A 15,100-nucleotide genomic window follows, 5' to 3' on the forward strand; every position below is an offset into this window, starting at 1 on the left:
TCCAGTGTTAATCTGCTAAATTGTAATTATTCACTCCTATGGCCTATTTATTGCCTACTTCCTCATGCCTTTTGCACACACTGTGTGTTGACTTTATTTTTTCTACTGTGTTATTGGCTTGTTTATTGTTTGCTCCATGTGTAACTCTGTGTTGTTGTCTGTGTCACACTGCTTTGCTTTATCTTGGCCAGGTCGCAGTTGCAAATGAGAACTTGTTCTCAACTAGCCTACCTGGTTAAATAAAGGTGAACTAATTTCTTTAAAATCCTAGCAGTAACCAAAAACATGCCCCCACACATACAGTAGTAGACACACACACACACACACACACACACACACACACACACACACACACACACACACACACACACACACACACACACACACACACACACACACACACACACACACACACAGCTTGTGTAAGCAATGACTAATGTGGAATGTGTGATTGTGTGTGGAGGAAGGAAGAGGAGAGGAGGAGAGGGTAGAAGTGGAGGTGGGTGTATAGGAAGGCATAGCCTTCTGTGGAGCAGCAAATTAACCCCTGAAGAATGTACAGTATGTCACAGCATCTCACCAGTCAGATCTGCTGTGAAAGTCAGAATACGCATGGAACGCTAGCTGCTATTTCCCAATCAGTTAATTACAAGCAGGGTTGTGTTGTTCTCTGAGTAAATTGGTTCATTATAGGGTCAGCTGAGTTGTGGCGTTTCATAATTAGCTTGTTTGTTTCAGAGGGTGCTCAGTTCAGTCAGCTCATAACCAGGGATTTTGGGTTGTTGACACTGGAACTTTAACTACCTGGACTAACACCAGATCATTCTCGGTCTCGAGACCACATTTTGAGTGTCCAGGTCTTGTCTAGGTGTCAGATACATTTGTATTCGGTCTTGACGCTGTCTCGGACAGTGAGGACTTGTAATTTCTTCCCGAGACCAGCAGAGTAAAAAACTCACAATTATCAGCTTCCATTCAGTAAGCGCATAAAACCGCTTCGCCAGGCCAAATATATACACTCCTTTCTTTAAACATTAATACCTGCAGTCTTTTTCTTTTATTTAACCTTTATTTACCTAGGCAAGTCAGTTAAGAAGTAAAGGTTAGCCTAGTGGTTAGGGCGTTGGGCCAGTAACCGAAAGGTTCTTAGATCGAATCCCCGAGCTGACAAAAATCTGTCATTCTGCCCCTGAACAAGGCAGTTTCACCCACTGTTCCTAGGCCATCATTGTAAATAAGAATTTGTTCTTAACTGACTTGCCTAGTTAAATAAAGGTTAAAGAACCAATTCTTATTTACAATGAAGGTCTACCAAAAGGCAAAAGGCCTCCTACGGGACCTGGGATAAAAAATATAAATATAGGACAAAACACACATCACGACAAGAGAGACAACATTACATAAAGAGAGGCCAAAGACAACAACATAGCAAGGTAGCAACACATGACAACACAGCATGGTAGCAGCACAAAACATGGTACAAACATTATTGGGCACAGAAAACAGCACAAAGGGCAAGAAGGTAGAGACAACAATACATCACATACTTGTGATATATTTACACTACACATACACTATATATACAAAAGTATGTGAACACCCCTTTAAATTTGTGGATTTGGCTGTTTCAGCCACACCCGTTGCTGACAGATGTATAAAACCGAGCACACAGCCATGCAATTTCCATAGACAAACATTTGCAGTAGAATGGCCTTACTGAAGAGCTCAGTGACTTTCAACGTGGCACTGTCATAGGATGCCACCTTTCTAACAAGTCAGTTCGTCATGTCTACCCTGTTAGAGCTTCCCGGTCAACTGTAAGTGCTGTTATTGTGAAGTGGAAACGTCTAGGATTTGGCGGATGCCAGGAAAACGCTACCTGCCTAGATGCATAGTCCCATCTGTAAAGTTTGGTGGAGGAGGAATAATGGTCTAGGGCTGTTTTTCATGGTTCGGGCTAGGCCCCTTAGTTCCAGTGAAGGGAAATCTTAACGCTACAGCATACAATGACATTCTAGATGATTCTGTGTTTCCAACTTTGTGGCAACAGTTTGGGGAAGGCCCTTTCCTGTTTCAAGAAATTAATAGCTGCTTGTGAAATTGTGTCTTAATCCTAATTGATCAAATAATGTATTTTTTCATATTAATAACTCCCACCGATAGTCCCTGCAGTCCCTTGAAGGTAAACCTCTGTCAAGGTTTAATTTGCTTTGAAGTAGAAATTAATAGATATTTCTGAGTGTCACCCCGAGCACTCCCCCAACACACACAACCTACTTCGTGTGGGTTTACATTGAGTCAGACTTCAAAGGGATTGGCTCAGACTGTCATGGAGTTCTGTATGTGGTTTAGCTCAGAGGGATAACACAGTCTTGTGGCACACAGGATACCCAAGTTTCGGACCCTGGTGGACCAAGTTTACCTTGGTTCTAGCATTCTAGCAAGTTGTGTGCCCACTTGTTGAACTTACTTCAGCCTCAACTTGTGTGGTCTTAGAGTAAACTCACTTTTGCTACAGACACAAACCGAGAGGAAGTTTGGGAAAAGCAAAACACTTTCTCCCAGTGGCATGTGTAAATCACACAGGAGGGGAGTAGCTAGATGAATTAAAATAAAGAAGGACGAAAATGAGAAGCTTCATTATTATCAAACCCTGGAGTTCCATTTCAGGGGTGCATGGGCATTCTCCAGCTAGATGAGACCATCCAGCTGCAAGTGGAACCAGCCACCAGCCACCTGTCCAATTACATTTCACCTTTAATTAATGGGAAATAATAAGGCTATAATTAAACTTGCAATAGGCTGAAAATGACAATTTCATTATCATCACAGAAAGTAATTTCAAATACTAACATGATAGGTCGCTGAATTTGTCTGGGGTCCCTAAAGATCCCCCCCCAAAATTCTCCAATTTGTCTGGCTCTTGGGATGCGAGAAATGACAGTTCGAGCGAGAGAACCGGGAGGAAGAAATTATATTGTTTTTCTGGTCTTGCACAAAGAGCGCTTAAAAGACATAAGTATGAAATTAGGAAAAGTCTGTTTCTTCAGCCTTGGTTCAAGGAAGTTAATTACAAAGTTTGGATTTGTCTCCAACAGATAGGATCAGGCAAAGTAGTGTAGAGATGGTCTAGCCTAATTTAAAGTGTATCCCAACAGGGGTGCAGCTAGTGACCCCAAGCAGATGTTACCATGGTCATAGGAGTCATTCTCTCTCTCTCTCTCTCTCTCTCTCTCTCTCACTCTCACTCTCACTCTCACTCTCACACTCACTCACTCACTCACTCACTCACTCACTCACTCACTCACTCACTCACTCACTCACTCACTCACTCACTCACTCACATGCATTATGAAGAGCACTGCTAAGGAACAGAACCATTCTAGAAAAGTCAATGTGAAAAGAAAATATCCAAACTACCATAGTAAGGTTTAGGTCGGGCATGGTGTTGTCAAAAGGGCACAACAGTATCCTTCTTACTCTGTCCTCCTCTGTCTTTCGCTCTCTCTGTAGCACTCAGTGTTACTCAGCCTCTCTACCACACCCTCTCAATGTCTATCTGAGAGCATCTCTCTTTCACAACCAATTCATTTCCAATTGGAAGAAGCAAACAAGTATTGGATATAAGACTTGGTACTGATAGCTTTTCTTCATTCCATTTGGTTTTAAATGAACTTGTGGATAATTGTTTATTGTTGTGATGGAGGACAACCCTGAGGGAGTGTATTTAAACGTAAATGGTGTTTTTAGGTTCAGTGCTGTTACAAATGACGGGGAATCACATCTGTCAACACTGTGTTGCTTTCGATTGTTGGTCATTGACCTCAGCTAAGTAAACAAGTATAATGGCTGACTTTAAAGGGCAAATTTAATTGGCCTGCAAGTTTTTCCACTACAAAATCGAAATTTGTTGACCTCTGAAACAGCATGTTTTAATAAGAAATGGGAACTGTTAGTCTGCAATTATCCGCAACTACCATAATTCAACCATAGTTCAATTAAGAACTATTTACAAGATTAACTCCCCGTAGATGAACATATTAAAGCCATTTGGTAATGTTGCTAATGCTAATAGATCATTTTAGTCTCTGATTCATATCTCTCGATTTGGGCAGACAAGAAATGGGAAAAGCTTTTGGAATAACAGTTCATGAAGGTGACACGCACATGCACTGACATACACAAGAGCACAGAGTGACTTGGTCAGATACAGCTGTAGTGAAAAGCCTTCACATTAGGAGGGAGCACCTCAAAATGTTTTGTGAAAATCTTCTGTTTATTGTTACAGAAAATGTGTTATTTATTACACTGTCATTAACTGTCTCTGGCTAGAATAGTCTGCCTCGTCTAGTTATAGCTTCACAATGTGTCCGGCCTGTAGCAAGTGTTTAGGCCTCCTGTCTTAGTCAGCTTAGCTGAAAACTGATTTGATTTTGCATGCCAATTGAACCGATATGTATAGAGCAAATGCAATTCTGAGAAGAGCTCTACTCCAGTCTTACATTAAATCTTAGATGTGACAGAAAACTGATTAATGGCTTTTGAAAGTCAGATTATTTTTAGAGGACCGGATTTCAAAGACAAGAGAGAGTATAGATCAGAATCACCTTTATTTGCAAAATACATTTGCATGTTCAGGAATTTGACTCGGTGGAATGGTGCTGCCACAATAAACAGAATACACAGACAGACAATGAACACAGGATACGGACAAAATATATAGATGCATAATTTACATTTGGAGCACTAGTCATTGAACAGCCTTTTGAGATAAATTATAAGCTCATATTTTCCTACCAATTTGCCTGCCACAGTGGAGGTGACAATAGCTAGTTCAGCCTTTCAACTTGGAAGTACTGTAAAGCAATCCTCAGTTAATATCTGAATCAAATGATGAATTCTATGAATAATTAATGTATGGTGACGTATTGAGCGATCAATGAATCATAACTATAATAATAAAGCAGATTGATTCTGTATTCAGCAGATTTAGTTAAATTTGGATAAATACACTTTTTGCTAAATGTAATATTTGGCCAAATGTTGAAAACACATAGAATGACTCAGTGCTATTTCTTAATTTGTTGATAGTGATGAAAAAAAGTGCCTGGTATATTAAGGAGTACAGTCAGTGTTCACTAGTGGATTTATCTTTATTTATTTTCTTCAACCTCCAGTTTAAAACCATGCAGGTCACCCATATGCTACGTTCTTTATATAACTTACACTGAACAAAAATATAAACGCAACATGTAAAGTGTTGATCCGATTTTTAAATTCAATGAAATAAAAGATCCCAGAAATGTTCCATACACACAAAAAGCTTATTTCTCAGAAATGTTATGCAAAAATGTGTTTACATCCCTATTAGTGAGCATTTCTCATTTGCCAAGATAATCCATCCACCTGACAGGTGTGGCATTTCAAGAAGCTGATTAAACAGCATGATCATTACACAGGTGCACCTTGTGCTGGGGACAATAAAAGGCCATGTGCAGTTTTGTCACACAACATAATGCCACAGATGTCTCAATTGGCATGCTGACTGCAGGAATGTCCACCAGAGCTGTTGCCAGAGAATTGCAGTTTCATTTCTCTACCATAAGCTGCCTCCAATGTCATTTTAGAAAATTTGGCAGTATGTCCAAACCAGCCTCACAACCGCAGACCACGTGTAACCACGCCAGCCCAGGACCTCCACATCCGGCTTCTTCACCTGCGGGATCATCTGAGACCAGCCACCCGGACAGCTGATGAAACTGAGGAGTATTTCTGTCTGTAATAAAGCCCTTTTGTGGGGAAAAACTAATACTGATTTGCTGGGCCCAGCTCCCCAGTGGGCTGACCTATGTCCTCCCTGGCCCACCCATAGGGTGGCGCACAATTGGCCCAGCGTCGTCCGGGCTAGGGTTTGGCCGTCATTGTAAATAAGAATTTACAATGACCTGACTTGCCTAGTTAAATAAAGGTAAAATAAAACAAATAACAAATAAAAATGGCTGCTCCCCTGCCAAGTCATGTGAAATCCATAGTTAAGGGCCTGTATTCAATTGACTGATTTGCTTATATGAACTGTAACGCAGTAAAATCATTGAAATTGTTGCATTTTGTGTTTATATTTTTGTTCAGTATAGTTACAGGCACAGTGTCAAAACCTCATCAAAACCTCATCATAAGAATGATGCTCTACCCTATAAAGTCATGTACACAATGCAATCTATAGAAGCCAACCGCTTGGATAGGTCAGCTCATAGTACTGTAGACCTCTCTATAGAAACCAACCACTTGGATAGGTCAGGTCATAGTACTGTAGACCTCTCTATAGAAACCAACCACTTGGATAGGTCAGCTCATAGTACTGTAGGCCTCTCTATAGAAACCAACCACTTGGATAGGTCAGGTCATAGTACTGTAGGCCTCTTGGTGAAAGTGCTGTTCTCTCCCCTCACTAAGACACTGAATCATATGCACAACAACCTTGTGACAGTGTCAATCATAGACAAACTTGTAGCAGTAATTTACAGTGTCATGATTATGCACCTGATGGTGTACAAAAGGCTGTGAAGTATTTGTAGTTAATCACAGTGGTGGAAAAAGTACCCAATTGTCATACTTGAATAAAAGTAAACCTACCTTAATAGAAAATGACTCAAGTAAAAGGGAAAGTTACCCAGTAAAATCATACTTGAGTAAAAGTCTAAAAGTATTTGGTTTTAAATGTACTTAAGTATCAAAAGTAAATGTAATTGCTAAAATATACTTAAGTATCAAAAGTAAAAGTATAAGTAATTTCAAATTAAGCAAACCAGATGGCACCATCATTTGTTGTTTTGTTTTACTGATAGCCAGGGGCACGCTCCAACACTCAGACATCATTTACAAACGAAGCATGTGTTTAGCGAGTCTGCCAGATCAAAGGCACTAGGGATGACCAGGGATGTTCTCTTGATAAGTGTGTGAATTAGACAATTTTTCTGTCCTGCTAAGCATTCAAAATGTAATGAGTACTTTTGGGCGTCAGGGAAAATGTATGGAGTAAAAAGTGCATAATTTTCTTTAAGAATGTAGTGAAGTAAAAATTGTAAAAAATATAAATAGTAAAGTAAAGTACAGGTACCCCAAAAACAACTTAAGTAGTACTTTCAAGTTTTTTACTTAACTAATTTACACCACTGGTTAATTTATTATATGTCTCCCCCTTTCTTCTCCCCAATTTTGTCATATCCAATTGGTTAATCATATCAGTAATGTTAGTTCCTCATATCAGAGCTGTAGCTCCGCCCACTGGCGAAGTGAAGCAGAGCATGCTGGGCGATCTCCAGCTCAGAGAAGATCAGCTCGAGAGAAGTTAAGTGAGAGAAATTTCCAGCCATCCTTGTGTTTTCCCACCAGTTAGGTTTCATTGTGTTAGCCAAGGCCAGTGTGCGTCCTTGTTGATATGCAAGTACATATTTCATATCTTTCAGCGGTTTATGTCTGAAGATGCACTCTGCGACGATAATGTCAGATTTACGGTTATGCTAATTAGTAGTTTATATACCACTTAGCTATTGTGAGCTGGTTTGCACTGTTTTAGTTGTCATATCTTTTCGTACATTTAACCCTGTATTTGTAAAGAATAATGTCCCCCAGTGCGTTGTTTATATACCCTGTAATTGTATACGTGTATAGTACATCATTATATGGGTATTACATTGTATTTCACTGTTTCTAGGAATTCAAGTTCATTGTGCAGTTGTAGCCCTGTACTGAAAATGATGGTGCTATGCTTTGTAGTACAAGTACGGCGGCACCCCATTGATCTCAAATTAGTGCAGTCACAGTCAAGTTGCATTGCACTGTATGGTCCTGTATAGCATTAAGTCATCATAGTCATGTTATGTTGTTTATAAGATATGTGAATTGGAGATAGTATTCTGTCATTTACTATTGTATCTTTATTTATCTCTTTACTTGCAGACCACACAGACACACTGGTTGAAGCAAGTTGCCAGACCACTAAGTGCCCTAGCCCATCCATACTACTGTCATACTGTAGTATGGATCTGTTTGTCATCTGTGCCCTTACCAGCACACGGGAGCGAACAGATAAAGTAAGACCTAACCTAAAGAATATACAGTCCACCAAGTCCTCACTAACATTGTGTTCTGTTCAAGCCGGATAAAGGTGTTGACTCCTGGATCAAGATGCAGCGAGTTACCGGTGAAGCCTGGACCTGGTCTGATCATCCAAGGCACCAATCCTCACCTTATCCAGGTTATACGAGCACAGGACAGTATGTACATGGACAAGATGACCTTCAGCCTCGCATGGAGGGAGCTGCCAAGATGACACCCCTCACTCCACCCAGTCCCTTCCTCTCCAGCCAGGCCAGATGGGACACAACTCCAGATGAGTGGGAGACCTTCAGAGAGTACAGGGCCATCCTAAACCCTCCTCTGACCCACGAGAGCAGAAGGATGAGCCACAGTAAGCAGAGTAAGGAGCAACATAGAGGTCTGTCCATGGTCTACAACAGTCCCTGGGAACACAGGAAGCCACCTACACAGCACGAGCTAGCGAGAAAGTACATTGAGCAAGATAGAGGCCAGCTGCAGCAGTCCCAGCGAGCTATGCAGGTCAGGCCCACTCAGCTACGTGAGAAACAAGAAGAGATGGCACAGCTCGCCGAGACTCTCCTCTCCGTGCTGCCACAGCTCACATCCCAGTCTATAGCTAGTCTCTCCCACTAAGCCAGCCCCTACAGAGCCCTCATGCCGAGGTATCCTTCCAGCAGATAAAGTTCAGCTGACACCACCACGGCCCGCGTCAGAGCTGGTTGAACATACAAAGCCATCACCCAACGAAGAAGATACGGCTTGTGATGGACAGTATGACAACAGTGAGTGGCCTGACCCCCCCCCCCCCCCCCCCCCAACGTGGTCTCCAGCATGTGTTGAGTCACTACTGCCATGTCATCAGAGTGACTCCAAGCCTATAGTGCGGCTACCAAGAGCCTCCTCCAGCAGCTATGAGTTCCCTCAGTCCCGGTGCTCACTCCACCTGTCAGGAGGCTACTCTTCCACCAGTGGTCCAGCTAAGAGAAATACCTACCTGTCAGCTCCTAGACACTCCCAGTGTGGAAAATCAGCCCCTTGATGGTGCCATGGTGTATCTACCTGTCCCTGCCATTGGTTCTCAGTTCGCCCTCAGCATGGGTATCCAGCCTGTTCCTGACAAGGTGTTTCAGTCTGCCACCACGAAGGACCCATCAGTCAACAGTAGCCTGCAGCCAGCCACTGTTCCAGAGTTGCCACCCGCTCCTGCAACAGAGCCGAAGTTAATCAACAAGGTGGACTCTTTAGCTGCTCCAGCCACAGGGGCGCTGCCTACCCTGTCCTGGAGCCCAGACCAGCTACTGAAGATGTGGCCCAGACTACCACCTTCCCCAGGGTTACTGCTGATCTCTACAAAGCTAACCCATTCTTCCCTCAGGATCCTGTATGCCACTGACTATGGGGCTGAGCCTACCCCGTGCTCCAGCATCCTGTCTGTTCCTGCTATAGGAGCTCAGCCTACCCCTGTCAAGTCAGACTCACTGTCTGCCAGGCATGAGGAGCAGCGTTCTCCATCCATGAGGGCCCAGCCTGTTTCCATCATCTTAGACCCGCTGCCTGCTACCCGGGCAGCCCAGCTGGACCTAAAGGTACAACCTGGCCCTGTCTTCAGGTCACCAGATTCTGCAACAGAGAACCATCGTGTTGCAGCCACAGGCCCACAGACCGCCGTTGAAACATCATCAGCCAGCATCTCCCTGGTTGCCACCAGCTACAGCCCAGGGATCCTCAGCTCGTCTCAGTATCTCTCCTACCAGCTGCAGCCCAGGGGCCACCACCTGGCTTTAGACTAAGAGTCATCCCTGTTTCAGTTAGGGGGGCTTCGCCAGTAGCCAACGACAAGCCCCCACCTGCTCCTGATGAGGAGCCCAATTCATCTCCAGCAACGTGCCCTCCACTTGGCCCTGGCTTCCAGACACCGGCTCCGTTGGGGAGCCCACCACTGCTTCCTCCACAGGGGCCGCTTTAGCCGCCGCCCTGAGGTCCCATCCATTCCTTGCCAGCAAGGTTTTCTCTGTTCCTATGGGGCAGCCTCCGCCTGCTCCTCATCGGAGACCTTCAGCGACACCTCCTGAGAGGCCAGAGCTCGACCCTGAATTCTGGGCCTTTCAGTCATCTCGCCTGCAACCTCTGCTAGTCCCTCCCTGTGAGGTCCACCCTGGCTCAGCCGGGGAGCCCCAACCTGCCAGTTGTTGAGAACCCTTTGCAGCTCTAGCCCAGGGTCCACAGTCACACCCTGCTTGGGGAGCTCTGCTGCCTTCTCTGGAGAACATGTCTGTCCCTGCTGTCAACCCGATTATCAGCTCAGATCTGGCTCCTGACCCTAAGACTCAGTTTCCCTTGGTCTGGAGGTCCCTGCCTAATCTGGTTGGGGAGTCTCCTTCAGAGCCTGAGCCTTTTAGGCTGTCCGCCGTAGAGCTACTACCTGGCCCTGCTCTAGGGATCAAGCCAGCTCCTGCCAATGGAGCCCAGAGCACTCCCTCCTTTGAGTCTCAGACTGTGTCAGCCCCAGAGACTGTTTCCTCTGACAAGTCTGCCCCTAGTACAGATTCCCTGCTGGTAGCCCCAACAGCCTCTGAGTCAGTTGTTGGAGACCTGTTGGACCATGTAGTAGGACCTGTCTGCCAGCCTTTACTTGCCACAGTGTCCTGCCCTTGGTTATTAGTCAGGCCATGTTGCCAGGCTTTTAGGTGCCACTGTCCTTATCTCCCCTGTCACCAGACACGCAGGTGTCCCTGGTGCCCTATTAGCTAAGCAGTCAGGTGTTCCCCCTAGTTTCAGCCAGCTGACACCCTAGTAGTTTGGACTGTAACGGACAGCAGCTCCTACACCACTAGAGCAGAGAACCCTTTCCGTCATTTAAGCCCTGGACTAGAGTTTATTTGTTTTTAGTGGTTATGCCTAGCCAGGCCCTCTGTTGATGGGATGGCTAGACACCCCTAGACATCTGGTTTTATGTCTGTTAAGTTTGGGTAATTGTTCAGATAGTCCTTCTACATAAAAATTATAGGACTGAGGAGCTCAGTTCAGGTGACTTTTTAAGAGGACATTCTACTCCGAAATGAAATAAGTATGCTGACGCCATCTAAAATAGAATTTCCACCTCCAGAAATTAACCCAATAACACATTGGTTAAATTATTTATAAAAAATATTTTAACCTATTGGGTCATGTACAGTATATGGCCTATGCATGGTCCATAATATCAGGTATGCTATTAGCAATAAACATTATCACCTTTAGCCCAACTGATGCAGCAAAGTGCAAATAAATAGGCTGAAGCATGGGGTTGCCTATCTTCATTTACCCTATTGTGCATTTAATTTTTTTTATTTCACCTTTATTTAACTAGGCAAGTCAGTTAAGAACAATTTATTTTTATTTTTTATAAATGACGGCCTACCCGGCCAAACCCAGACGACGCTGGGCCAATTGTGCACCGTCCTACAGGACTCCCATTCACAGCCAGATGTGATACAGCCTGGATTCAAACCAGGGACTGTAATGACGCCTCTTGCACTAAGATGCAGAGCCTTAGACCGCTGCGCCACTCTTGAGCCTCAACTCAAAATCATTAGCCAGATCTCAAATGTGATCTTTTAACTAGTTATCATATTGATTAATTTTATGACCCAAAAAACTTGCATAAACACTGAATGTAATGTAGGCCTACCTGTTAGGGTAACTTAGGGTAACTCGCCACCTGAGGTAAAAAGTCCCCTGCCTGTACTTCTCACAGAAACCACTTCATATAACAATTTCCCCCCCAACACTTTCCTTGGTTTCCAATACTCTTGCTCAACAAAAAACATCTGTTTCATCACAATTTAAGTCATCCCAAAGAAATTATTTTAAGGTAGAGAGGCATTGTACCCCAAGTCACCCTACGATTGACCGGTGTTATATTTAGCCCCACTCTCCCCTCGTGCTTAACCAGTTTTCTTCTGCTAAAACCCCTGCGTTTAAAAAGGCTCAGTTTGCTCATATTTAGGAGTTGATAAATAAATAAAGCAGGAATAGAAAGCTGGGATTCCTCTCTTTTTAACAAAAGCCATTAAAACTGCTGTTTTTGCAATTGCAAGAATTGTTGTGCATTGACTGCTTGTCAGAATGCATGTTTCCCTCCCTGTGGCACTTATAACATGAATGTGCCAATAGAGGAATATTTTTCTAGCATAGAACACAACAACAAGCCGACTAGGTAAATAGATCAACTATTATACCATGGGGTTGTTTGATTTTTCTATTAATTACTTGTTTTGTTTGCAGAGGAAAAGTACATGTGGAATGTTCTAGCATCTTCAATGCGTCTCAGCAGAAATATTTTTTCATGTTCCATATTGTTTTGGTTGCGTAGTGGCAATGATTTTGCCGTGGCGCACCCCCACAGCAAAATGAGTACAGCGGAAACATTGGTCTGGTACATATAGGTACATACAGTAGATTGTGTGAGTGTGACCTGTTGCTTGCTGGGCTACAACCTGGTCTCAGATAATTTCATATTATTCTGTATGTACATCTGAACACCCCATTTAGTGTAGACCCTTTTGCCATACGCGACACACTGACAGATACGCGTGACTCTTGACGGCAGTAAGAAAGCCATTGCCATCGGCGCCCATTCATCATAGCCTAGATTTACGTTTTTATTACTTCTAAACAAAACAACTTTTTGGGGTTCTCATACTCTTACAATGATGTTTTGATTCTTGCTTGAACAGTCGCCAAGATTATATTTGGTTGTGGTCTTTGCAAAATAACTATTTTGGATGCAACAGTTGTTAGCTAGAATTCTAACACTCATTGATGTAGACTGGCTAGCTTTTGCTACAAAGAGACATTTTACTGGTTGAAGTTTAAGTGTTTTAAAAAAAAGTATAATGCAGTTGATTTGCAATGATGACAAACATATTAAGAAAGACATTTATACAAGCCTTAAAATCCAATTATAAACCAAAAGTAGTGTGAAATGCACTCATAAGCAACATGTAAATAGAGGCTTTTTGTTGTTGTTGCTGGTGTTCTATAAACCCCCCTTGCTCTGCCACCAACTTGCACACATCGCCCTTGTGTGGCAATGTTTGCAAACATAGAAAGGGTCTATATGGCACTGAGTATCCCGGATTTACATTTACTATGTTACGTCTAGTCTATGAGACCAGGCTGGTCATGTGTGTAAAAATAGCTGCACTATTGTACTGCACTGTTCCAATATGGGACCAGGCCATTAGTTCAGCTCACATGTCATCAGATTTGTACAGGGACTGCATCACTGCAAGGGATCCAGCCAGCCAGGGGTGAAGAGTTGATGACTGTCAACCCAACTCTAATTAGGGCTACTTCAGGCACGAAGCGAAAAAACTTCACAACTGCAAGAGGCATCGTAAATATGTGGACACGTTTCCTTTAAGACTCCCCCCTCCCGGGTTGACAATTGTAGCGGGTGTGACGTTTCCCACATCTCGTCGGCTAAGGAAAATATGCTGTTCTACGCCTTCTAATCCGGAGAATTTCAACCTTGTAATGAAATTGTAACCAAAGAGGACAGTTATGATTTCATAAACTCAATGGAAGTGTTCCCGTCATTTCAACATCCATCCAAAAAGAACAACAGAACGTCTCGACAGGAACGTCTGGGTTTTGACAGAGCTTTCGACCGAAGTAGCAAGTTATCATTGCCCTGACTGAACCGCGAGACAGTTTGGTAGGATCATTCAGAACCCCACACTGCTTATGACTAGACTACAACGTAACTAGCTATAACTAACATTAACATCATTCATAGAGCCACGTTAAATTGATAGCACTGCTGTCATTGTTATAGTGTATCCATAATAGCACGGCTACAGATTTGATAGCTGGCTACGTTCTATTTTTTGTCTGTTCGTTCGAACAAGAATAGCACTGATTTACCCCGTTTCTTACATTGACGGCATATTTTAGCCCACAACTTTTACTACAAAACCAGTGAATTGCACGTTATGTTTTGATACGTTGCAATATATTATGCGATAGGCCTAAGCTGCTATTAGTTTAGTTAGCTACAATGTCTGTAATATCACGGAGCTTGCTGGTGTCTACTACGAGCAAGCCAAATGACAACGTGTCAATAGCGTTGTGAAGATGAATCAATAACATTGTTGATGTTTCCATATATTATCGTATCAGTAGACCAACTGCAAGCCTACCCATCTCGCCCTTTCCTGGCCAGGGCTAACCGCCACACAGTGACAGGACTGTCTGTGTCGACTGCTGCCCAGATGCCCGGTGGAGGATGCCTTCGCAACAGCTAGGTAGCTACTAGCCTCTCTGGGAATGATGATGACGCTGGGATTTAGGGGTTGGAATTAAAGGGAACAACTGTCATTTCAACGTTTTGGTGGAAACAGATTCAGCTGTGCTATTTATTCCCTCCCTCACAGTAGCCTCTTTTTTTGGTGTGAGACTAGAGCAGTGATTCCCAACAAGGGGTACTAGGCCTGTCCACAGGGGGTACTTGAGAAGATTCATGAGACCATAGGTCTCGTGGTAAAATGAACATGTGGGGATGCTTCAGGGTTACTCCAGGCAGAGCAAAATTCAGTTGGTGGTGCAGTAAGCAAAAATGGTTGGGAACCAGTGGACTAGAGCAGCCCATACAATATTGTGCTGTCCAACAACCATTTAAAGACTTTGCTATTAATCTATTGAAGGTTAAAGAGACACTCATTAAATTAACTACCAATATGACATTTCTTAGTAATAATACTAGTATGATAGTAATAATCCAGTAGTTATTAGCAGAACATTATGAGAGACTTATACTGGAGATTCAACGCTTGCTGACTGACACTCCTGGTTCCACCACTTTGCATGGCATCTTTGTCAACACTTTGCATTGCATCTGATCTGAGCGTTAAGAAAAAGAATGGATCCTGTGAAATAAGAGTCCATGATGTAGTGTCTTTATAGCCTTGAGCTTCCACCTCAATATTCTTCTTTGTATGTTAGTGAAGAACGTTAG

General features: G+C 43.2%; 1 protein-coding gene across 6 annotated transcripts in view; it reads left to right on the forward strand.

Annotated features, from left to right (window-relative positions):
* Window positions 1-13,536: 13,536 nt before the first annotated feature.
* Window positions 13,537-15,100, forward strand: part of slc36a4 (solute carrier family 36 member 4) — a 224,474-nt gene continuing 222,910 nt past the window's right edge. For 2 of the 6 annotated variants that reach the window (XM_071357910.1, XM_071357909.1), the window contains exons 1-2: window positions 13,539-13,801; window positions 14,266-14,390. In XM_071357910.1, coding sequence (XP_071214011.1) covers window positions 14,372-14,390 — 19 coding nt within the window. In that variant the 5' untranslated portion in view covers window positions 13,539-13,801; window positions 14,266-14,371. Of the gene's footprint in view, window positions 13,802-14,265; window positions 14,391-15,100 lie in introns of all 6 variants that reach the window. The other 4 variants (XM_071357908.1, XM_071357905.1, XM_071357906.1 and 1 more) reach the window with 4 other exon arrangements.

This window comes from Salvelinus alpinus, chromosome 21 (assembly GCF_045679555.1).
Source record: "Salvelinus alpinus chromosome 21, SLU_Salpinus.1, whole genome shotgun sequence".
Lineage (NCBI taxonomy): Eukaryota > Metazoa > Chordata > Actinopteri > Salmoniformes > Salmonidae > Salvelinus > Salvelinus alpinus.